The 25,261-nt window shown below is 38.0% G+C and overlaps 1 protein-coding gene across 2 annotated transcripts in view; it reads left to right on the forward strand.

Moving 5' to 3' along the window:
* BTBD9 (BTB domain containing 9) overlaps window positions 1-25,261 on the forward strand; it is a 478,407-nt gene that overhangs the window by 286,869 nt on the left and 166,277 nt on the right. For both annotated transcript variants that reach the window (XM_053603528.1, XM_053603529.1), the window contains one exon: window positions 6,590-6,699. In XM_053603528.1, the coding sequence (XP_053459503.1) occupies window positions 6,590-6,699 (110 nt within the window). The remainder of the gene's footprint in view (window positions 1-6,589; window positions 6,700-25,261) is intronic.

Raw genomic sequence — 25,261 nt, forward strand, 5'->3', positions numbered from 1 at the left:
TTGTCAAATTCATACCCTACAAATATCGTTTCTTATTCTGAAGGTTGTCTTTTTCCTTTCTTGTGTCCTTAGCTGTGCAGAAGCTTTTCAGCTTAATTAAGTCCCATTTGTTAATTTTTGTTGTTGTTACAATGGCTGCTGAAGTCTTTATCATAAAATCTTTTCCAGTCTGACATCATCTTAGATTTAAATCTTTTCTCCATCTTGAGCCAATTTTTGTAAGGGGTGAAAGGTCTGGGTCCGATTCCAATCTTTTATGTGTGGTTATGCTGTTCTTCCAGCACCATTTGTTGAATAGGGATTCTTTTCCCCACTGTATGCTTTTGTTTGGTTTATCAACGATCAGATGGAGACTGGTTTCATCCCTTGGTTTTCTATTCGGTTTCATATGTCTGTGTCTCTATTGTTGTGCCAATATCATGCTTTTTTGATTACCGTGGGCTTGTAATATAGCTTGAAATCTGGTAGGGTGATGCCTCTGGCTTTGTTTTTATTATTAAGACTAGCCTTGGCTATACATTTTTTTTTTTCTGGTTCCATGCAAAACCAAGTACTATTTTTTCCAGCTCTTCAAAGTATGATATTGGTATTTTAATGGGGATTGCATTGAATCTGTAGATAGCTTTGGGTAGAATAGATGTTTTAAGATGTTGATTCTTCCCAGCCAAGAACATAGTATGTTCTTCCTTTTTAAAATGTCTTCTGCTATTTCTTTTCTTAGGGTGTCATAATTCTCTTTGTAACAATCCTTCACCCCTTTGGTTAGGTATATTCCTAAGTATTTCATTTTCTTTGAAGCTACTGTGAAGGGAATTGTCAATTTAGCTGTTACTGGCATATACAAAGGCTACTGATCTGTGGACATTGATTTTATACCCTGAGACATTATTGTATTTCCTAACCACTTCCAGGAATCTATGGTTGAGTTTCTGGGATTCTGTAAGTATAAGATCATATCATCAGCTGGGCAGTGCCTGTGGTTCAGCTGGCCCCATATACTGAGGGTGGCAGGTTCAAACCCAGCCGTGGCCAAACTACAACAAAAAAAATAGCCAGGCGTTGTGGCAGGCACCTGTAGTCCCAGCTACTTGGGAGGCTGAGGCAAGAGAATCACCTATGCCCAGGAGTTGGAGGTTATTGTGAGCTTTGATGCCACAGCACTCTATCCAGGGCGATAAAGTGAGACTCTGTCTCTACAACAACAACAAAATGATCATATCATTAGCAAAAAGCAAGAGTTTGACCTCCTCTGCTCACCTGTGGATGCCCTTTATATCCTTCTCTTGCCCGATTGCATTGGCTAGAACTTCCAGCACAATGTTGAATAATAGTGGCAATAGTGGGCATCCTTGTCTGGTTCCAGTTCTAAGTAGAAAAGCTTTCAGTTTTACTCCATTCAATATGATTTTAACTATGGATTTGTCATAGACGGCTGCAGGCAGCTTAAGAAATCTGACACCTGTGCCTATTTTCTTATGTGTTCTTGTTTGAAGAGGATGCTGAATTTTATCAAATGCTTTTTCTGCATCTATTTAGAGGATCATATGGTCTTCTTTTTTGCTTCTATCGATGTAGTGAAGTACTTTTATTGATTTGTGTATGTTAAACTAGTCTTGTATCCCTGGGATAAAGCCTACTTGATCGTGAAATATAATTTTTTTAATGTGTAGCTACAATCTATTAGCTAAGATTTTGTTGAGTATTTTTGCATCAATATTTGTTAGTGAAATTGGTCTGTAGTTCTCCTTTTTAATTGCGTCCAAAAGAAACTCTTTACTGGGTATGAGTAGCTGGACTGCATGGAATCAGCCTGGATTTCACATTCTCTGCTAAGGAGGGAAGCTTGGCAGAGAGGAGGAACTTTAAACTCAAATATGGGGAAAAGATTCTTTCCTTGCTTTCTCATGCATAGCTAAAACAAAACAGAACTTTTTAAATAGGGAATTAAAGCAGGAATACCATAGAGCCAGGTAATTTATATTCTAAATGTTGCTTACTTTCTTTGGTCCATGGTGCCCTTCCTGAGACACAATAAAAGGAGGGAGGAGACCTTGCCTATGTTCTTGGAGTCTGCTCCTCAACCTGCCTTGTCTTGGATACACCATTTTAATGTTCATAGTCAACAATGCAATACACCCCGCCTTGTCCTCAGGGGATACATTTCAAGACCCTATTGGATTCCTGAAACTGTGGGTAGTACGGAACCCTATATATACCATGTTTTTCCCTATGCATATTACCCATAATAATGTTTAATTTATAAATTCGGCATAGTAAGAGATTAACAACAATTACACAATAAAATAGGACAGTTATACTGTAAGTAAGTTATATAAATGTAATGTCTCTCTCTCTTCTCCCCATCCCTCTTTCTTCCTCTCCCTCCTTAAAACATCTTACTGTACTGTGCCATGGACAGCTGAATCCATGGAAAGCAAAACCTTGGATAAAGGGAGATTATTGTACTCTCCTTAACAACCAGCATTCATTCATCCATCCCTTCCTCCCTCCCTCCATCCCTCCCTCTCTCCCTCCCTTCCTTCCTTCCCTCCTTCCTTCCATGTTGCCCTCAGTAGAGTGCCATGGTGTCATAGCTCACAGCAACCTCAAACTCCTGGGCTCAAGTAATTCTCTGGTCTCAGCCTCCCAAGTAGCTGGGACTACAGGCATCTGTCACAGTGCCTGGCTATTTTATAGAGATGGGGTCTCACTCGTGCTCAGGCTGGTCTTGAGCTCCTGAGCTCAAGCAGTCCACCTGCCTTGGCCTCCCAGAGTGCTAGGAATACAGGTGTGAGCCACTGCACCCAGCTGACAACCAGCATTCTTAAAGTCCAAACCAAGAAATTCTGTATCTAAGAATCTGCCCTTGGAATTTCCATGTAATGATACCCTACTCTGCCAAGGACTACATTCGATATTTTGAATACTTACCTCATTTAAATACCCTGTAAAGTTTATGTTATTGACCTCATTTTATAAAGGAGGAAACTAAGATTCAAAAGGTTTAAAACTTTTTGTTTTAAGTGACTCATCTAATTAAGTGATGAGGCTGGACTACAAACCTGATTCTTTTAGACTATAAAGCAAAACTCTATAATGGCTTTCAGTTTTAGAGTGCTGTCCTAGGAGAGTTTAGGTTTTACTTTATTAAAGAAGACAGAATCTTATTCACCCATAATCTTGTAGCTCTGAGAAGCTTTTGTATTGAAACATCCTGTTCTGAACAGTGTTCAGTGTGCAGTCTTTGTCAGCCACTTGAAGACAGCTGACATAGAGAAGGGAGGAGATTTTTGGAAACAGCCTGTAAATGCTGGGTGCATGTGGACAGCATTCATCCTCATCAGAAATGGCCAGTCTGTTGCATATCTGCCTTCCTTGCCACTGTTTAAGTTCTTATTATCTTCCAGCTGTCTGAGATGCTGTTGGGGGCCTCTGTGAGAACACAGGATATCGTATTTTTCAGCACTTCTCTCCACACACTGATGAAGTCACTAGCTGCCATTGCCCTTATTATCAGGTTAAATCAGACTGCATTGGAGAGATGCTGCTGAAAAAGAAAAACGTCTCAAACTTTACCTGTTATTTAAGATTTCCTATAACACAGGAAATGTGGTATCTACTTCACCCATTTAGGTGTTATGATCCAGAATCAAATTTTGCTTTGTTTTTTCAGAAAAGTAAAAAGAGAAAGAGGACTCTCTCCCACCCCATCCTCTGGATTCTTAATAACTTGGGTAGTGATGACTTCTCTTTTACCTGTGGGGTGCTCGATGGTGAGTCCCTGTAAGGAAATATGCTCGTGACCAAGGATGGTTCCTGCAGTTTTCTGCCCTCCAACCATTGCTCCTGGGTCAGGGCACTCCTTCCCCTGAGCAGGACAGGGCCACTGCGTTCTGTGCTCTAGGCTGCTGTTCACAGCCCCTGATGTTGGGTTTTTAGTTGAAGTCTGTTTGCCGTTTCTAAATCTTCAGTGTAGGTAAGATGTGCAGGATAGTTACAATTTCTTGCTTGGAAAAAAGGAGAATGCCTTCCTTCTTTGGATGTTACTATTTTTTAAAATGTGTATTTGGGTAAGGACCTTATACCGTTTTTGTAAATTATGCTATAATTTTATAGAGACTTAGAAATTATGGTAGGACTAGAATAATTAAATCTGTTATGAGCATTACATATAACAGGCTAATCAAAATGTGTGATGTACAGTGGTGAATTGCTAATTTGACCTCAGGATTATGCAGCAGAGATAACATTATCTTCATTTATATAGAACTTTTTATCTGGAGGCATCTCTCAGTGCTTTTCCAACCATATATATTATTTTGTTTATTCTCACAAATACTGTCATTAAGACTATAAAATGTATTCCATTACAACTTTTTATTTTCAGTTGCTTATGACTGAGGCATGAGGGAGGGAATGCTTGCATATTTTCTCCCATTCCTGATATTTCCACTGGGTAAAATTTGGGAAATGACTGTTATCAAAACTTCAAAAGCTTGGTTCTATATAATTTAAAAAGAACAGGAGAGAGGGCAGCGCTCAAAGGATAAGGGCACTGGCCCCATATGCTGGAGGTGGCGGGCTCAAACCCAGCCCCAGCCAAAAACTGCAAAAAAAAAAAAAAGAAAGAAAGAAAAAGAAAAAAAGGAGAAAAGGAATATTACTGCATTCCCTTAGGCCAGCCTGGACCATATCAATCTTATGAACTGCCAGTGGGGAAAGGCCTGTTAGCCTCTGCCATGTTCTTCTGTGCACTTTAGGAGAGTGCCTCTCCTTTGGTAGAGCCTTGACCTAGAGAATAGGAAAATGGTCTGATCAAATTCCACTAAACCACATTCCCTCTTTTCCCTCCAGGGTTGCAGACAGCTGTACTCAGGCTGACACGGCCATGTGTGGTTGAAAATGCTATGCTGGTTGAGTTCCTGTGGGTTTAAAGATGTGGACAAAATTAGATTCAGGCCAAGGTGCCAGGTTTAACACACCCCTTCCCTTCCAGAAAGCTCCAGGGAGACTGTCACTGACACCAGTAAAGGACAAATTAATCTGTACTACGCAGACCATTAGAACTTAGTTTAAATGAACCTACCTACCTACCCACCCACCCAAACACAGTAAAGCCAGCACCTTCTGTCTGTCTTGAGGGCTCAAAAAATTAGGGCCAACCTCCCACTTCACCAGAGGGGTGTGGTATATGTAGCAGTTGCCTTAATTCTCAACACAGGAAGAGTGATGTCTCCTTGCAATGGGTCTGAGCACACTGAACAGCCAGTCCAGGAGATAGCATCAATATTGGTTATGAAGATAAGTGATCAGCTCATGTCAAGGAGCAGATGGCTAAATGAGGTACTCAGGGAATGCCATGAGATTCAGGCTTGAAGAAACAGGAGGGAAAATAGCCTATGATATAAAAATCTCAAATACAGTTTCCTTAATGTGAATTTTCTAAATCGGCATTTACATTATACAGTTAACTTGGAGTGATGAGAAATGTAAGGAAATTACTGAATTAGTGAACAGCAATTAACTCAAAAGTAAAATTATACCATCTAAATTGAAGGTTGTTTTACACAGCAGAGGGGAGGATATTACTAAAACCTTGCCCTATCTGTCATAGCCTAATTGAAATGTGTTCGTTTAATATACCCTATCCTTCAGAGTGCATAGTTCATAATTTGGGAGCACATTATCAGTTAATCTAGTTATTTTTCCTGATTCTTCCTTTGAATTCTGTAAGATAGTGTGTGGCACATTCCCTGTGGAATTGTGTGACGCTCAGAAGAGTGAGTTTGTTCATTAATCTGTGAACTGTCAGGTCCCTTTGGAGAGTGAAGAGAGCAAGATGCTCCAAGGTTAATGCTTGTTTGTTGGAGATGAAGCCTCCAGGGAGATAAAAAGGGTGAATAGGCCACGATGCTCAAGGCCTGCCCTGTGAAACTGCGGTGTGTGGAGATGCCAGACCAGATTCATGTGGCCAGGAGGGAGGCTGCGGAGCAGGCTGGGCCCTCTCTGCAGATCACTTCCTCTGGTCAGGAGAAGGGGGGCCCTGGCGTAAGTATGTAAGGTTAACTTCCTAAGAAGGATTTAGGAGCAATATTAAAATAAGAAAATCTGAATAGTTTTCAGTAGTTTCTGTGGATTTTTCCTCTTAAAAAAGAAAACAATAATGATTTCATGCATTTGTCTGCAATAGATGAGGTCTTCCGTTGAGTTGGAAAGCATCTGATTTGGGGTGTATTTGTGCACAGGCACATCCCTAACCATAAAACAAGGCTACGTAGAAGCTATTTGTTCCTCTCCAGGGTAAATGTCATAAGGACATAAAACTGTACTGGCATTCAGGGGTTGAAGTGAACAGGTCCTGGTTTGATTCTTCTAAGTAAACCAAATCAGAGTTTTACTTTATTCTCTATGAAGTGACATCTTCCTAACTTTGCTGTGATTCTTCTAGGCTCAGTTGGAGTTAACCCTAAGGTGTCTAAAGTTAAGTTCCATATCCTTATGCGTTGTATGTTTAAATGAATCTCATTTTGCTACCCTTGGGTTGGTTGTAATGGAGACTCATTTTCAATAGATTTCTTTTTACTCTCAGGTATGTTCGAATCGTTGGGACTCACAACACAGTGAACAAGATTTTTCACATTGTGGCTTTTGAATGTATGTTTACAAACAAAGCCTTCACTATCGAGAAGGGACTAATAGGTAAGTATTGCAATTACATTTTTGTATACATACTTAGATATTCTATCTTCAGATATTTTGTTTTTTTCCTTATCTTAATCAGCTCAAAGGACTCTGGTTGATTTGAATGCCTTATGCCTGAATGATATTGGGGATAGTTTACATTTTTAGAAGTAATCAAAATAATAATTCTAGTAAACCTAAAAAATGAATATAAATGTTATATTAATAGTTAAGAATTGAAAATATTTTAGTGATTCATTCAGATTTGATATGTAGGAGGATGCTTATGATAAGCAAAGCCTGTCTTCGTAAGAGTTTTCTATATTTAATGGTGGCTGAGTTCAGGGAGGAAGTCAATATAATATTGATTGGCTATTCATACTTCACAAACCATGCAGGTATTTTGGCCTTTGATTTGATATGAATGGTGTGCTCAACTGGGGGAGTATCTTCTTTTCATGAATGTGTGAGTTCATCTTTGCCTGGTTTAGCTAAGTTCACCTTAAGAAAGTGCCTGCAGATAATTTAAATAAACCAGAATGACTGAATTGTCATTGTAAAAGTTAAGCTATTGGGTGTAAATACTGTCTGATTGATCTTTAGAAACGGTATTTCTAATTTTGTTTAGTTGCTTGTTGGGTTGCTTTCTGTTGTATTTTGGTTTTATTTTAGGTATATTTAGTTTGGACATTATGTACAGTCCTTCCTAGGTCTTGACATTCTGGGTATCATGAGAGGCTTTTCCCATCCAGCCTTGTTATTCTTCTTCTCTTTTTCCCATGCCCATGGGTTTTTACTCACTTCCTATAAAGATCATAGACTAATTAGATCCTTGAATGTGTACCCTTACTGCAGTAGGTGTGGGGGATGAGATGCCCCTGCCTTGTGTTACCTAAAATAGAATTCTGTGCCTTTACAAAGGGACTCATGTTTCTTCTCATTCCCAAGTTCTGTCCACATTGAGACACACATATTAACACATGTCCTAAAAGCATAGTAATAACTATAATGGGAAAGATGAATGTAACTCACAAATTTTACTAATTCTTCTCCTGCTGTGTATGAAACATAATCCTTTATTTAGGTAAATTTAATTTAGTAGCAGGAGTGGAAAGTTTTCCAATAGTTGAACTTTTAGAGCTCAAATAAATGATTATTTTGGTCTTATTTTTGTTATAGACGTAATTTTTTAATATTAAATATAAAGGTTCATAATTCTGTGACTTTAAAATAATTAGAAAATAAACATTTTTGAAGCATCACTTAATATTATGGTCTGTCTTTTAATTCTGCAGGCTATATGGAATTATGGTAATGGAGGGACAGGGAAAGGGGACCCTTTTTCACCAGCCACCCAGGTTCTTCTATAGACTGTGGGCCTCACTGTGTAGTGTATAGTTAAGAGAATCCTTAGTGATAAGTCTTAGAAACCAAGACTCTTCGGGCGGCACCTGTGGCTCAAGGAGTAGGGTGCCGGTCCCATATGCCGGAGGTGGCGGGTTCAAACCCAGCCCCGGCCAAAAACCAAAAAAAAAAAAAAAACCAGAAACCAAGACTCTTCATATTCACAAGAGGGGTAGCATTTGGCTACTCATTTCAGCCCCATGCACTGCAATTTTAAACATGCTGCAGAAAAGATGCCATGTACATTTATCAGTTCCCCCTTTTTACTAGAGGAAGAACAGATTTGTGGACACTGCAATTACCAAAGAAACAGGTCTATCTGGTGTGAAAGGCATTACAAGAATGAAACTCAGGAATGGTCGTAGTGAGGGATGCTGTCGTTGGTCTGCATGTTTTGTCAGCATTAGCAGGAGCCATAATTTCAGACATGTCGGGACAAAAGAAGATTACAGAGATACCAGAAGTGGTTTTGGTGTCTCGTCAAACGTTTTTCTTCAAGCCTTTTTCAATGATGCTCACAAGTTTAACTCCACAGAGCATGGAAATCATCTGCCTGTCATTGTCCTTCAACCAAATGGGAGCAGGTAGGCAGATAGGTGCATGCACTTGCCAGCAGGTAGTCTGCAGAGGGATCTCTCTTGGTCCTCCTAGGGACCCTCCTTACAGCTTAAAGCCATCCTATACTGGGCAGTGGTATGAGTGTAAGAGAATTCAAGGGGATCTCATTATCTTCTTTTTGACATTGCAGTTCTACTTAGTTTACAGAGCTCTTTAAAATAGCTAGCTTTCCATGATGGTTATCTCAGGACTACATAGGCCTTGGCCAGCCACTCTACAGGGCCCTCTCAGAAAAGAGTGGTCCTCTGTAGGCAGTCTCCGAGTTATAAACATCTGACTGCCGTACAGTTTGCACTTATGAATTGAGGCTATCACAGGTAATAGATAGATGTATCCATTCCAACTTATATACAAATTTAGCTTAAGAACCTACAAAACCTATCTCATTTGTAATCAGGGAACTGTCTGTAGTGGGGGCACAGATATGTCAGTATCATCTGGAGTTATTTTTGAACTGTGGATGTGTACTTCTTACTTCTTCATATGTCTTGTGAAATGTGCACTCCTCTCTTGAGAACCATTGATATAAACTCCAGACTTTCACAGGAAAAAGAAAAGGAAAGCTAAAATAATGTCATCATAAATAGCTAGCGTCTCAAAGCCTACTTTTATGTTTCTAGATTTGGAACCTCTTTGATTCAGTTTCTGGTCTTCCTTTCACAGTTTAAGTTCCTTTAATTAGTCATTTGTAGGCCTTAAAAATGACTTTTAAACTATTTGAATTTTTTTAAAAATCAGTTTTTAATATTACTGTCTATAATAATATTAAACCTGAACATACCTGATCTCTTCTGATCTCAGAAACTAAGCAAGGTTGGTTAGTTAGCATGTGGATGGGAGATTTTTAATGTTATTACTTAACATGAGTAATAATGACAGGAAATAACATAAATACAAATAACCTTGTTAGCAGTATGAAATTGTAGTCCTCTTTAACCATCTGAGGGTTTCTTTTTCATTTTTGACGACAGCATGTCATGCCTCATGCTGCTTCCCTTGCACAGGTTCGTGGGCAAGCTCTGAACTCCTCCAGGTTCGTACGTATATCCATGAGAAGTGCCTCAGCTGGCTCACACTGCCCAGATAGCCCCTTCTCCTGTGTCTAGATCTTGCTGGGATGTATTCTCTTCTGGAAGAGTCAGCCTGTGAGGACTGTCTCTTCTCTGTTAGGAGGCATTTGTAGGAAATCCTAACCTTTCTTACTAGTGAGGTGTGGAAGAAATAATTAGAAGAGACGTGACCGTTGTTTTATAAGTGTTCACTCTCCCAAAGAATGTGTTTGCTTTGCCATGGCAGCCCAGTTTGTGATATGTACATAGCATTTGCCAAGTCCTTTCACTTGTTCATGATTGCCAAATCTTCTTTTCATTTAATTTTGTGTTTAAATTCACTTTTTTGAATACTTACTAGTTATTCAAGTAGAGGGAATAGTTTCTATCACCCAGTTTAAAGATGTAGCAATTCACACCCAAGCTAGTTAATCTGTATGAGATCTACTTCCTCTTTTTTTTTTTTTGGTTTTTGGCCGGGGCTGGGTTTGAACCCACCACCTCCAGCATATGGGACCGGCGCCCTACTCCTTGAGCCACAGGCGCTGCCCAAGATCTACTTCCTCTTTATCAGATTATTTTGAAGCCAGTCTCAGACATGTTATCATTTCATCCATAAACATTTCATTGAGTATTTTTAAAAGTATGGCCTCATTTTTGTAGCCATAATCATAATACCATTGTAGTACTCTCAAATTGAACAGCAATTCCTTAAGGGTATTAAATAGCCAGTCAGTGTTCAAATTTTCCTAATCACTTCAAAGTAGTAAGAATATTTGCTTTCTAGGTGGTTTAAATGAAGATAAGGTTCATATTATGCAAATAGCTGTTATGTATGATTCTTAAACTTTAAATGTATAGTTTCCCTTCCTTTTACTTGTCTGTCTCGTCTGTATTTCTTGTTCTTTATTTTTTTCTCTTTCCAATTATAATTCATTTGTTGCAGAAACTAGGTTTTGTCCTATAGAGTCTCTGACAGCCTGGGTCTTGGTCATTGAATCCTCATGGCAATGCTTAGCTTGTTTATTCTTGTCATTTCTTGTATCTTGGTAGTTAGATAAAGGCTTAATCAAATTCAACTTTTTTTTTTTTATAATACTCCCTAGGTAGTATTATGAGTTAGTTATTAAGAAGCACAGAAAATCTCCGGTTGTCACTCTCTTAGATGTTCACACCCATTGATGATTATTTCTTAGATCCGTTATTTCATAAATTTGGACTGCAAAATGGTTATGTTCTCATTCTGTCATTTCTTCTTCATTTAGTTGCTAGAAAGAGAAAATTTTCCTTAACACTCATTTGGCAATCCTGAGAGGTAATTTGTCCTGGAAAAGAAGGATAATATTTTCAGTTTTCAGAATAAAGAGGTGATTCCTAGCATCCTCCAGTAGTAATCAATAAGATTTATTTCTGGAGTGTTTTAGGGGCAGGTGAGTACATTTTGAATTATGGGATTAAAACATTTGACTTTTTAAATCACTTGTGCTTATTATTAATGATATTCAACTTGTCCCACCTTTAGCGTCTTCAGATTGGCTCTTTATCCCTTTTGACATATGACTTCAGTAGTCTTCCCTAGTTCTTTGTTTTCTGGCATGACAAGATGTATCAGGTCCATCCTGTACATTTCCCGCCCTTGATCTGGAATCAATCATTTCTTTAATAAGCCTTGGTTCTGTTTAATGGGAAACAGTGTAGACACTGTTTATAAACCGCAGTGTAGATACTAGAAATGATCCTTGCTACTGTGTTTGTCACTGTTTCTAGCCTTTCAGTAGATAGAACTAGGAACAACATTTAAATATATTTATTTGTTTATTTTTTTTTATTTTATTTTATTTTTTTTTTTTGTAGAGACAGAGTCTCACTTTATCGCCCTCGGTAGAGTGCCGTGGCCTCACACAGCTCACAGCAACCTGCAACTCCTGGGCTTAAGCGATTCTCCTGCCTCAGCCTCCCTAGTAGCTGGGACTACAGGCGCCCGCCACAACGCCCGGCTATTTTTTGGTTTTGCAGTTCGGCCGGGGCCGGGTTTGAACCCGCCACCCTCGGTATGTGGGGCCCGCGCCTTACCGACTGAGCCACAGGCGCCGCCCTATTTGTTTATTTTTTTTAATTGGTGGGACCACACCTACGGTGCATCTTACAAGGGTACATGTGAAATTTACTAAGTGTAGAGTATAAATGTGTTAACACAATAACTAAGAAAATGCCACAAAGGCTATGTTAACCAGTTTGATGAAAACATTTCAAATTGTGTATAAAACCAGTATATCGTACCCCACGATTGCATTAATGTGCACAGCTATGATATAATAACAAATATATATTTATTTATATGTTATACATATTGAATAGATAAAATATATCATGAATGTATGCTGATACATCCAATTCAGATTCAACACTATAAGGTTTTTGTTTAATCTTTCTCTCATCTCCATTTGGTTATCAGTGATGGAGTGCAATGATACATTTGGTTTAGCCCCAGTTCATACAAAACAGCCTTAGAATAACAGTATCAATATATTACAGACTATATGCTTACTGAAAATAGTTTAAGATTTTTGCAATTATTTTTGGGTCCTTCTATCACTAGAGATACACAGTAAAATGATTATGTTTTAAAGTCACTTGAACTGATTCTCTATGTGGTTATGCCACCATTTCAGTATATAATAAGACTTATCTATTTCATTTCACTTTCAACATTTAGGAACTGTTTTTATAAATTTTTTGTTTTATGACTGTATGAAATACATTCTTTCAAAATCAAGTCAACAAAAGATACATTCAGAGAAATCAATCTTTTATTTCTGCTCCTTTACCCCTATAATTGCTTTTTCCTCATTTTTCTTCCTTCAATTAAAAAATGGGAAAATGTATTTCTTTATATATATTTATTGGTGTAATTATTTTCTTTTTTTTTTTTTTTTTTAAGTTTCAGATTAATATGAGGGTACATACGATTAGGTTCCATTGTTTGCATTTGTAAGGTAAAGTCCTAGTTGTACTTAAGTCCTTCACTCAGGAGGTGTGCCATATACTGAACCCCCCCCCCCACCTTCTTGGATTTAATTATATTTTTCTCTCATGTGGGCCTGTGGTTAATCTACTAGTTTCAACTTAGTATTGAGTTCATGGGATGCTTGCTTTTCCATGCTGAGATACTTTACTAAGGAGAATGTTCTCAGAATTCATCCAGGTAAATACCAACATACAAAGTCTCTGTCTTTTTCTATGAGTATACATACGCCACAGTTTATTAATCCATATGGGTTGATGGGCACTTGGTTGTTTCCGCATCTTTACAATTGTTATTTATATTTTAATATGCCCCTAATCTTCTTAAATAATTGGTAGCATACTATATATTATAAATACTTTTTTCACTTTGCTTTTCTATACTTACCACTTATTTTGGAGCTAGCTATGTAGAAAGATACTTTTCATTTCTTTTTATAGCTGTAGGGTACTCATCAGGATAGATACACCATAGTTTATGGAAATAGTTCTCTACTGATAGACCATTTGGGTTGTTTGTAGTCTTCTGCTCCTGTAAATAGTGGTATTGCCTTGTGTGTAAGTCTTTTCCTATTTTCACCAGTATATCATTGGGAGAGTCCTAGAGGAGGGATCAGAGGGTATGATCAAAGGGTAAGTCCACATATAATTTTGCTAAATATTGCCAAATTCGCTTTCATAAGGATTATACCATTTTTAAATTCTCACTGCCATTGTATGATAAAGAGTGTTTTCTCCATAACCTTTCCAATTGAGCATATTGTCAAACTTCTGGATTTTGTTGGTCTGGGCGAGTATTTTATGAGGAGGAACCCCCGGGCAATTGAAGCAGCTTCAAAAATACACTACTGGGACCTGATCAAACTAAAAAGCTTCTGCACAGCCAAGAACACTGTAACTAAAGAAAGCAAACAGCCCTCAGAATGGGAGAAGATATTTGCAGGTTATGTTTCCGACAAAAGTTTAATAACCAGAATTCACAGAGAACTCAAACATATAAGCAAGAAAAGAACAGGTGATCCCATGGCAGCCTGGGCAAGGGACTTGAAGAGAAACTTCTCTGAAGAAGACAGGTGCACGGCCTACAGACATATGAAAAAAATGCTCATCATTTTTAATCATCAGAGAAATGCAAATCAAAACTACCTTGAGATATCACCTAACTCCAGTAAGATTAGCCCATATCACAAAATCCCAAGACCAGAGATGTTGGCGTGGATGTGGAGAAAAGGGCACACTTCTACACTGCTGGTGGGAATGCAAATTAATACATTCCTTTTGGAAAGATGTTTGGAGAACACTTAGAGATCTAAAAATAGATCTGCCATTCAATCCTATAATTCCTCTACTAGGCATATACCCAGAAGACCAAAAATCACATTATAACAAAGATATTTGTACCAGAATGTTTATTGCAGCCCAATTCATAATTGCTAAGTCATGGAAAAAGCCCAAGTGCCCATCGATCCACGAATGGATTAATAAATTGTGGTATATGTACACCATGGAATATTATGCAGCCTTAAAGAAAGATGGAGACTTTATCTCTTTCATGTTTACATGGATGGAGCTGGAACATATTCTTCTTAGTAAAGTATCTCAAGAATGGAAGAAAAAGTATCCAATGTACTCAGCCCTACTATGAAACTAATTTATGGCTTTCACATGAAAGCTATAACCCAGTTATAACCTCAGAATAGGGGGAAGGGGGAAAGGGAGGGAAGGGAGGGGGTAGGTGGACGAAGGGAGGGTGATTGGTGGGATTACACCTGCGGTGCATCTTACAAGGGTACATGTGAAACTTAGTAAATGTAGAATATAAATGTCTTAACACAGTAACTAAGAAAATGCCAGGAAGGCTATGTTAACCAGTGTGATGAAACTGTGTCAAACGGTCTATAAAACCAGTGTATGGTGCCCCGTGATCGCATTAATGTACATAGCTATGATTTAATAAAAAAAAAAAAATTCCAGATTTTGGCCAGTTTGATAGGTAAAAAAATGATACCCCATTGCAGTTTTAAATGTATTTCCCTTATCAGAGAAATTGAGCATCTTTTCATATTTAAGTTCCATTTGCATTTCTTTTTCTTTTTAAAATAGCTCTTTTCTTTGTATAAGTCTTCTAGATGAATAGAGAATATGCTTTCCGTAAGACTTGGGGGAGCAGTAAACACTTTACACTGATTATTACAATGTGGTATTTAGCATTACAGGAGTCTGGTTTCTCTTCCTACAGTTTCCTGGTTCTTCTAGAAAATGTAAGCTCTTGTAAGTCCCTCTCCATCCTTATCTTTGGTTCTAACTCTCTATTTAAGGTGTAATGACCAAAGTGTGGAGCTCTAAGTTCAAAATTCAAGACTCTTTAACCCTTTCAAAGAAAGAATGAGAAGAAGATCCTATTGCCAGTTTTAGGCCATTAAATGTTATCTCTGTGTTTGCCAGCCTGAATTCAGAAAGATTGGTGGCTTTTTATTCTAGTATCTTGTTAGTAAGTAGTCTTCCTTTATCTGTCACTTTCCTTTTTGAGGTTTTAGTCACCTATAGTCAAATCTGGTCCAAAAATATTAAATGGAAAATTCCATGAATAAACAATTTATAAATTTTCAATTGCATACTATTATGAGTGGCATGATGAAGTCTTGTGTTGTCCCACTCTGTCCCTCTGGGAATATGAATCGTCCTTTGGTCCAGGGTATCTGTGCTGAATATGCTACCTGCTTATTACCGTGTAGGGGGGAAAAACAACAGTGTATAGAGGGTTCTGTACTTTCTGAGGCTTGGCATTCACTGGAGGGTTTCAGGATGTATCCACTGAAGGTAAGTGGGGACTACTGTGATTGTGAATTTGAATAGGACCATGAGAGCCCATATCCATGAGCTGCTATCTTCAGTACTACCAGAAGCAGATAGAAAAGCATGTATGTTTTTTCCTTCCTCCCATCTTCTAGTCTCCTACCAGTTTCTTCTCTTGGTAGAACCAAAAGCCAACCTGGTAAGAGAAATCTGAGAACTGTAGTTTGCAAGGGTTTAGTGTCAAGCAAGGGAAGAAATGGAGCTGAAAGCAAACACATGACTGGCACAAAGCGGAAAGACTGTAAAAGGGGGAATACTATGCAGCCTTTAAAAAGATGGAGACTTTACCTCTCTTATGTTTACATGGATGGAGCTGGAACATATTATCCTAAGTAAAGTGTCTCAAGAATGGAAGAAAAAGTATCCAATGTACTCAGTACTTTTATGAAACCAATTTATATTTACTCACACTTTCTTATGTAAGATAGATCACAACTATAGCCCAGGATGAAGGAAAGAAATGGAGTGGGAAGGGAGTGGGGGGGTAAGTTTGATAGAGGGAGGGTAAACAGTGGGACCACACCTATGGAGCATATTGCAAGGGTACAAGTCAAGTCTATCAAGTATAGAACATAAATGTCTTAACACAATAATCAAGTAAATGAGGCAAAATCTATATTAGTTTGATGTAAGCACTCCAAATTGTATTAAAAAACTCAACACATTGTACCCCACATATCCATAAATGTATTCTTGATCTATGTGTATATGACTTAATAAAAGGAAAAAAAAAAAGACTGTGAAAGGGGCTCCTTCCACCAGGAAATTTACTGTATTTCCAAGTAGCTGGCCAAGCATAGTGGCAGTGTATGGAGATATGTGGAGTGGAGAGGAGACAATGGCTCAAACGAGTGTGGGTAAAGGTTATAGATTGAGTTGGGCTGTAAAGAGACCCAACATATCCTCTTGCCTAGTACGATTAGACTTGTGCAGAATGGTGTTTTGAGCTGGACCTTGAAGAATTCAATAAATATTATGGAGCATTATAAAAGTGCTAATTATGTAGCAATAAAAATGAGTCACACTTGTTTCCCTCAGAGGAGCAGAAGGCAGTAAATAGAAGTAGGTTGTCTGTGATTGCTACTGTCATTATAACAGTATTTTGAGTATATTGAGATTGTAACAATATGTTTAGAGTGCTGTAAAACTTCTGAGAAAATAAGTTGAGTTGGAAATCGGGGCTGTGAAGGGCTTTTGAACTAGGCAACTGTTTTGAGTAAAGTAAGTGCCCTGTGGAGCAGAAACAAAGATTTAGAGTGGGGGAGTTCATTAATAGATAAAGGCATTAGAATACCGCAAAGAAGTGTACTTTCTTCTGGCTTGGCCCATGGGCCTTAAAGGCCTAATGCAGATGGTACTAATTAGTCTAGACTAGCCTAGACAAGAAGGCTAGCTTTTCTCAGACTTATTTCTCTAACCAGATATTAAGATTAGTCCTAATTGCCCTTGAAGCCTAACTTCTTTAGCTACTGTAAATGACGTGGCATTAAGTAGGCATTTATTAAGAGACTGCTAAGTGTGTCTTAGGCACTGGGGAAGGAAAGCATACAGGTATAGGTAGTTTCTGCCTTGGAGGATCTTATGCCCTAATAGAGGAGAAAGACACTTCAACAGAAGGTGACAGCACAGTAAAACAAGTGACATGTTGGGAGGTTTCAGCAGATGCTATAGAAACACTGAAGAGGGACACTAACCTGAGCTGGGGGAGTCATGTCAGGGAAGACATCCCAATGGACGGGATGAAATGGGCCAGTCCTGAAGTAGGCAAAGAAGGAAGAAAGCTCTGGAAGAATTGTGGAAAGTGATCAGCATAGTCTGGGGCTTATCTCGAACCCACTCCACAGCCAGAGCCCCGTCCAGTGCACCACCACCTTGCGCCTGGTGGGGGAATTGGAGTATAAGTTACAGTTGCCTGTAGTCTTTCACTTTTCCTTTGGAGAAAACAAAATATTATTTTCTCACAAGATCTTAATTTTATAAAAATTCTGAATAAAGTAAATACCCTTCAGTAATGCATATAGAATACAATACAGTTTGTTTGTTTGCCTTTAACCCTGAGAAGCCAATGTTCTCAAACAAGAATGGATACAATTCTTATGTGGTGGATAGTGTGGAGGGGATGTAGGCACTGGCCCCATATACCAGGGGTAGCAGGTTCAAGCCCGGCCCCGGCCAAAACTGCAAAAAAACAAGAAGAAGAAAATGGCCTCCTCACAATCACTTAGGATTCTTGGTTTAGTGCAGCTGTTCTCAACCTTCCTAGTGCCGCAGTGTGTTTTCATTGTCACAAAGGGGTTGCAGCCCACAGGTTGAGAACTGCTGGTTTAGTGTGTGGTCAGCTGTGTAGATGTGTCTCCTTTGATTAATATTATCCTTGCCTCTTTTTTTTTTTAAGAATAAAGACTACTAGAAAAAAAGTTGTATTGCCCTAATTTTACAAGATTTACTTCTACATTGTACAGGACAATTTTCTGGGCTCTATTTGTATTCTAATACATATCCCCTGATTATAACAGGGATATGTAATATTGCATTGTGTAAATATGCACAGCTTATTTTTAAACGGGTATCTTGGAGTATATATCCAACATTATATGATAAGAAAGCTTTCTCACAAACCATGGTTCTGCCCCAAACTGGCATTATGAATAGCCATGTTGTAAATAGGCAAGATGTTTCTCTGGCACTGACTATGAAAAGATATTCTGGTGGTCAAGGGGACATAAAAATCTAATTTTATGACCTAGTCCTTAACCTAGTACCCCAGTCTTCCATCCCGAAACCTGGTAGTTGATTTTCTTCATTTAATATTTTGAGGAGGTATTACAAATACATATTATTATTGCCTCCCTTTTTATTAAAAAATGGTTCCACATCTGGGAGGCTGAGCAGTTGGATTGTCTGGGCTCACAGGTTTGAGACCGGCCTGAGCCACAGCAAGACCTTGTCTATAAAAATAGGCAGGCATTGTGGAGGGTGCCTGTAGTCCCAGCTACTAGGGAGGCCATGGCAAGAGAATCGCTTGAGCCCAAGAGTTTGAGCTTGCTATGGGCTGTGACGCCATGGCATTCTACCGAGGGTGACAAAGTGAGACGCTCAAAAAAAAAAAGGGTTGCACGTATTCATATACCTTTTTTCAATTATCAATAGCAGTATTTCCTATAGTATTCCCTTAGTAGTACATGTAGAAGTTCCTTGTTCTTCTTTACGTTTATTCAGTATTCCATTGAATGAAAATGCCACAATTTTATTTTACTGATTTTCTTTGATAGACATGTATGTGTACCCGGTCTTTTACTATCAGTAACAATACTGTAGTCACCCATTTTATAAATGGAGATAAACAAAGACAGTTCTCCAGTAAATACTAAAATTAAAAAATACCCTTTATGACCCCCAGGGCTGGCTACATAATTTGTGAGGCACAGGGCAAAAATGAAAATGTGAGACCCTTTATTCAAAGAGCAAAGTGCCATTAAAGCCTTAAAAGAAATATCCTTTCTCAGTTGCTATATAACATTTTTATAAGTTTAATAAAAATGAAACTTTTAATTTTTTAAATTAGTTTTTTATTTTTATTTTTTTTTTTGAGACAGAGTCTCACTCTGCCTGGGTAGAGTGCTGTGGCATCATAGCTCACAGTAACCTCAAACTTTGGGCTCAAACGATCCTCTTGTCTCAGCCTCCAGAATAGCTAGGACTACAAGGGCCCACCATAACATCTGGCTGATTTTTCTATTTTTAGTAGACACAGAGTCTCATTCTTGCTCAGGCTGATAACTTATATTTTCTTAAGAAATAAGGATTATGGCATAAAGAGATTCAAAGTCTCAGTCTCTCTAGTAGTCAACCTTATTTTTTTCTTTGCTTGTTTTTGTGAAAAGTATGCATAACTACCTTTTTTTTTTTTTTTTTGCATAGTTCTAATTCAAACACAAATGTAACTGGTCTTTTTTTTTTTTTTTGTGACACAGAGTCTTACTGTGTCACCCTGGGTAGAGAGCCATTGTGTCATAACTTACAGCAACCTCAAACTCTTAGGCTTAAGTGAACCTCTTGTCTCAGCCTCCTGATTAGCTGGGACTTTAGGCACCTGCCACAACATGTGGCTGGCTTTTTCTATTTTTAGTAGAGATGGGGTCTCATTTTTGCTCAGACTGGTCTCAAACTGCTGAGCTCAGACAGTCTACCTGCCTTGGCCTCCCAGAGTGCTAGGATTACAGGTGTGAGCTACTGCACCCAGCCAAATTAATTTTTTTTTTCAGATGAGGGTACAAATGATTAGGTTACAATGTTTGTGTTGTTAGATGAGGTCCTTGTTGTAGTTGTGTCCTGCACCCAGAAGGTGTGTTACATTGATTATTGTCATGAATTTTACCATTCATTTTTATATTGTACTATAGTGGTGGTCTTTTTTTTTTTTTTTTAAATCTCTTATGCCACCTGAACTTGGTAATCACCAAAATTATGCAATTGACATTTGGTAGCTCATTTGTATATATGAATTTAGTTCTTACTAACATAGTGGAAATGTTGTCTAAAACTAATTGTCTCTGTTTTACTAATTGATACACAATCTACTGACACCCTCTACCTTTGGCTTATTGATGAGTAAAGAAGGACTTATGGGAAAGGAACTGTGAGTTTCCCTGTCTTTCCCTTTCTTTATATGTCACTATTGTCAGCATGACTAATTCAGAGAAATAGGTGTAGAAAAGGATATGATGGAGTTCCTTGGTTATTAGTGCTTCTCGACATACCTTTGCCTTCTTTCTACTTTTATTTTTTATTTTTTATTTTTTTTTAATTTCAGGTTAATGTGAGGGTACAAACAACCAGATTACACTGTTTGTATTTGTTAGAATTGTACACCTAAGAGGTGTGCTATATACCCTAACATTGTGCCCATTAACTGGGAGCACACCAATTTTTTATCCCCCATTTCCCATTCCCCCTCCCTCCACCTTGAATTGAATCTTTGTCTTATATGGTCATGAATTAGATTGTTAATTGGCTTCATATTAGAATTGAATACATTGGATATTTGCATCTCCATTCGTGATACTTTACTAACAAGAATGTGTTCCACCTCCATCCAGGTTAATATAAAAGATGTAAAGTCTCCATCTTTTTATGGCTGAATAGTATTCATGGTATACATATACCACAGCTGGTTAATCCATTTCCGGGTTGGTGGGCATTTAGGTGGCCTTCTTGCTAGTTACAGTTGAAGCAAGTTCTGATTTGAAAAGAGAGCATGGTCTCTCTGGATTGTCAGCAGCTCTCCTTAGTCATAGACATAGTCACCTTGTACTTGATTTGAGTGTGGTAACTCTTGTGCATCATGAGTCCACTGAATTCTGTGCTTCTGGGCGGTAAGGAATGGTGGACACCCATATTCTGCACCTCTCTTCAGTTCATGGGCTTGCTTCATTGTTCTCAGACCTTAATTTAAAAGCATAAGTTTATTTTTCTTGTAAGGGGGTTCGGGGGAAAAAACAAAACAAAACATAAATTCAAGGATAAGAGTATTATTAAGATAGGAAGAATGGGGGTGGGGATTAAACTAAGTGTGAGTCCCATCTGAGTGCAGTCCCATCTGACTGCACCCCCCCACACAACCAATAGGTCACCCTGTTAATCCACTCTGTTTAACATCGCTCTAGATTCTCTAAAAGTTCTGATGGCAGGGGGAAGCAAGGACTGGGGCTGGGAGGTGGTAAACAAGAATTAGATGTAATAAATATTGGAGAAAAGTAGCCAAAGATTACTTGCAGGTGGGTAACGTACCCAAGACATGAAATGAAAAAATATAGAACTAATGAGAACTCTCTAAGGAAGATAGGCAGATTCAACACTGTGTATGTATATATATATATATATATACACACACACACACACACACAAATGAATGACTTTCTTATATATCCAAAATAACCAGTTAGTATAATGGGTAGAAAATTCCATTCCACTCATAGTAGCAATAAAAAACTGTAAAATATCTAGTAACAACCTATGATCCACACTTCTTCTTTATACGTAGTCCATCCTAGCCACATTACCAAGGACCCCCTTCTGTGATGCACCTGATGCCATTAGAGATGAGATAGAAGTCAGGGGGAAAGACTGGAGGTGCAGGATGGTGTGTGCCCACAAATAGCATGCCTATGAGGTGAGCATGCTAGGGAGATCTGCTGGAGCTTTTAACCTTTTTTGCTTTCTCCCACAAACAACAGGTACCTACCTAGGAATAAAGGTAATAAATCTATAGTTTTTAATGTAAAGAAACTATAAATCTTTATGGGTCACTGAATAATGGAAAGACATTTCTAGATGGGAAAATTTAATATTATAAAAATGGTTCTTCCCATCTTAACCTATAAATTTAACATAGGACTACTCAAAAATGTCTTTTTTAAATTTTTGACTAAGTTATCTTAAAACCTTTCTAAGAGAATAAATAAATGGAAATATCCTCTCCCCCTTCCCAAAATACAACCTAATAAAAAACACAAATACAAATAAGTGATGGGTCTGTTACAACTAGGTTTTAAAATTAGTACTTCATGCTAAAGTAGTATGGCATTAATGCAGGACTAAACTGGCAGATAAGGTAATTAGGGAATCATCCAAAGTCTAGATTAGAGCTCAAGACATGTAAGAATACAGTGCAAGATAAAAACTACACTTCATACCACTTAAGTGTAGAAGGGTAATAACAGTAAATGATTCCCAGACATTTAACAACTAAAACCAGTTAGGTGAAATTCTTTCTTCATCTGTATACCAAAACAGTTTCTTGTAAAGGGTTAGATTTACAGTGTGAGTCCGAAAGAGCTGTAGGGAAATATTAAGTATTATCAACACTAATGTGCTCATATGGTAGCAAAATTCAAAGGAAATCAAGCAGGTTGTGGGGGAAGGCGTGAACGGATAAATTCACACATAGTGGGTACAAGGCATACTATCTGGGTGAGGGGCATAGTCATAACTTTGACTCATACTGTACAATGGCAATTCATCTAACCAAAATGTCTATACTCTGGTAATATTCTGAAAAGGAAAAAAAAGAGGTATTTGTCTGATTTCAAAAGTAAGGAATGACTTTCTCAGCATAAAAGCAAAGGCAGAAACTGTAAACAGAATTCAAAGATGTTTGGCAAACCGGGAAAAAATGATTGCAATATAAATGACAAAATAAGTAAGTAAAAGATATGAATCCCCAATGTAAAAATATACAAACTGTTCAAGCACTGAGATAAAAGAAATAATAAAAAATCTTCCAACCAAAAAATTCCGGTCCAGATGGCTTCACTCCAGAATTCTATCAAACCTTCAAGGAAGAGCTTATTCCTGTACTGCAGAAATTATTCCAAAAAATTGAGGAAGAAGGAATCTTCCCCAACACATTCTATGAAGCAAACATCACCCTGATACCAAAACCAGGAAAAGACCCGAACAAAAAGGAGAATTTCAGACCAATCTCACTCATGAATATAGATGCAAAAATTCTCAACAAAATCCTAGCCAATAGATTACAGCTTATCATCAAAAAAGTCATTCATCATGATCAAGTAGGCTTCATCCCAGGGATGCAAGGCTGGTTTAACATACACAAGTCCATAAACGTTATCCACCATATTAACAGAGGCAAAAATAAAGATCACATGATCCTCTCAATAGATGCAGAAAAAGCATTTGATAAAATCCAGCATCCTTTTCTAATTAGAACACTGAAGAGTATAGGCATAGGTGGCACATTTCTAAAACTGATTGAAGCTATCTATGACAAACCCACAGCCAATATTTTACTGAATGGAGTAAAACTGAAAGCTTTTCCTCTTAGAACTGGAACCAGACAAGGTTGTCCTCTGTCACCTTTACTATTCAACGTAGTGCTGGAAGTTCTAGCCAATACAATTAGGCAAGACAAGGAAATAAAGGGAATCCAAATGGGAGCAGAGGAGGTCAAACTCTCCCTCTTTGCTGACGACATGATCTTATACTTAGAGAACCCCAAAGACTCAACCACAAGACTCCTAGAAGTCATCAAAAAATACAGTAATGTTTCAGGATATAAAATCAATGTCCACAAGTCAGTAGCCTTTGTATACACCAATAATAGTCAAGATGAGAAGCTAATTAAGGACAATTAATTAAGAAGCTAATTAAGGACAACTCCCTTCACCATAGTTTCAAAGAAAATGAAATACCTAGGAATATACCTAAAGAAGGAGGTGAAGGACCTCTATAAAGAAAACTATGAAATCCTCAGAAAGGAAATAGCAGAGGATATTAACAAATGGAAGAACATACCATGCTCATGGATGGGAAGAATCAACATTGTTAAAATGTCTATACTTCCCAAAGCAATCTACCTATTCAATGCCATTCCTATCAAAATACCAACATCGTACTTTCAAGATTTGGAAAAAATGATTCTGTGTTTTGTATGGAACCGGAAAAAACCCCGAATAGCTAAGGCAGTTCTCTGTAACAAAAATAAAGCTGGGGGCATCAGCATACCAGATTTTAGTCTGTACTACAAAGCCATAGTGCTCAAGACAGCATGGTACTAGCACAAAAACAGAGACATAGACACTTGGAATCGAATTGAAAACCAAGAAATGAAACTAACTTCTTACAACCACCTAATCTTCAATAAACCAAACAAGAACATACCTTGGGGGAAAGACTCCCTATTCAATAAATGGTGTTGGGAGAACTGGATGTCTACATGTAAAAGACTGAAACTGGACCCACACCTTTCCCCACTCACAAAAATTGATTCAAGATGGATAAAGGACTTAAATTTAAGGCATGAAACAATAAAAATCCTCAAAGAAAGCATAGGAAAAACACTGGAAGATATTGGCCTGGGGGAAGACTTCATGAAGCAGACTGCCATGGCAATTGCAACAACAACAAAAATAAACAAATGGGACTTCATTAAACTGAAAAGCTTCTGTACAGCTAAGGACACAATAACCAAAGCAAAGAGACAACCTACACAATGGGAAAGGATATTTGCATATTTTCAATCAGACAAAAGCTTGATAACTAGGATCTATAGAGAACTCAAAATAATCCACATGAAAAAAGCCAACAATCCCATATATCAATGGGCAAGAGACATGAATAGAACTTTCTCTAAAGATGACAGACGAATGGCTGACAAACACATGAAAAAATGTTCTTCATCTCTATATATTAGAGAAATGCAAATCAAAACAACCCTGAGATATCATCTAACCCCAGTGAGAATGGCCCACATCACAAAATCTCAACACTGCAGATGCTGGTGTGGATGTGGAGAGAAGGGAACACTTTTACACTGCTGGTGGGACTGCAAACTAGTACGACCTTTCTGGAAGGAAGTAGGAGAAACCTCAAAGCACTCAAGCTAGACCTCCCATTTGATCCTGCAATCCCATTACTGGGCATCTACCCAGAAGGAAAAAAAAATCCTTTTATCATAAGGACACTTGTACTAGACTGTTTATTGCAGCTCAATTTACAATCGTCAAAATGTGGAAACAGCCTAAATGCCCACCAACCCAGGAATGGATTAACAAGCTGTGGTATATGTATACCATGGAATACTATTCAGCCATTAAAAAAAATGGAGA

This window comes from Nycticebus coucang, chromosome 9 (assembly GCF_027406575.1).
Source record: "Nycticebus coucang isolate mNycCou1 chromosome 9, mNycCou1.pri, whole genome shotgun sequence".
NCBI lineage: Eukaryota > Metazoa > Chordata > Mammalia > Primates > Lorisidae > Nycticebus > Nycticebus coucang.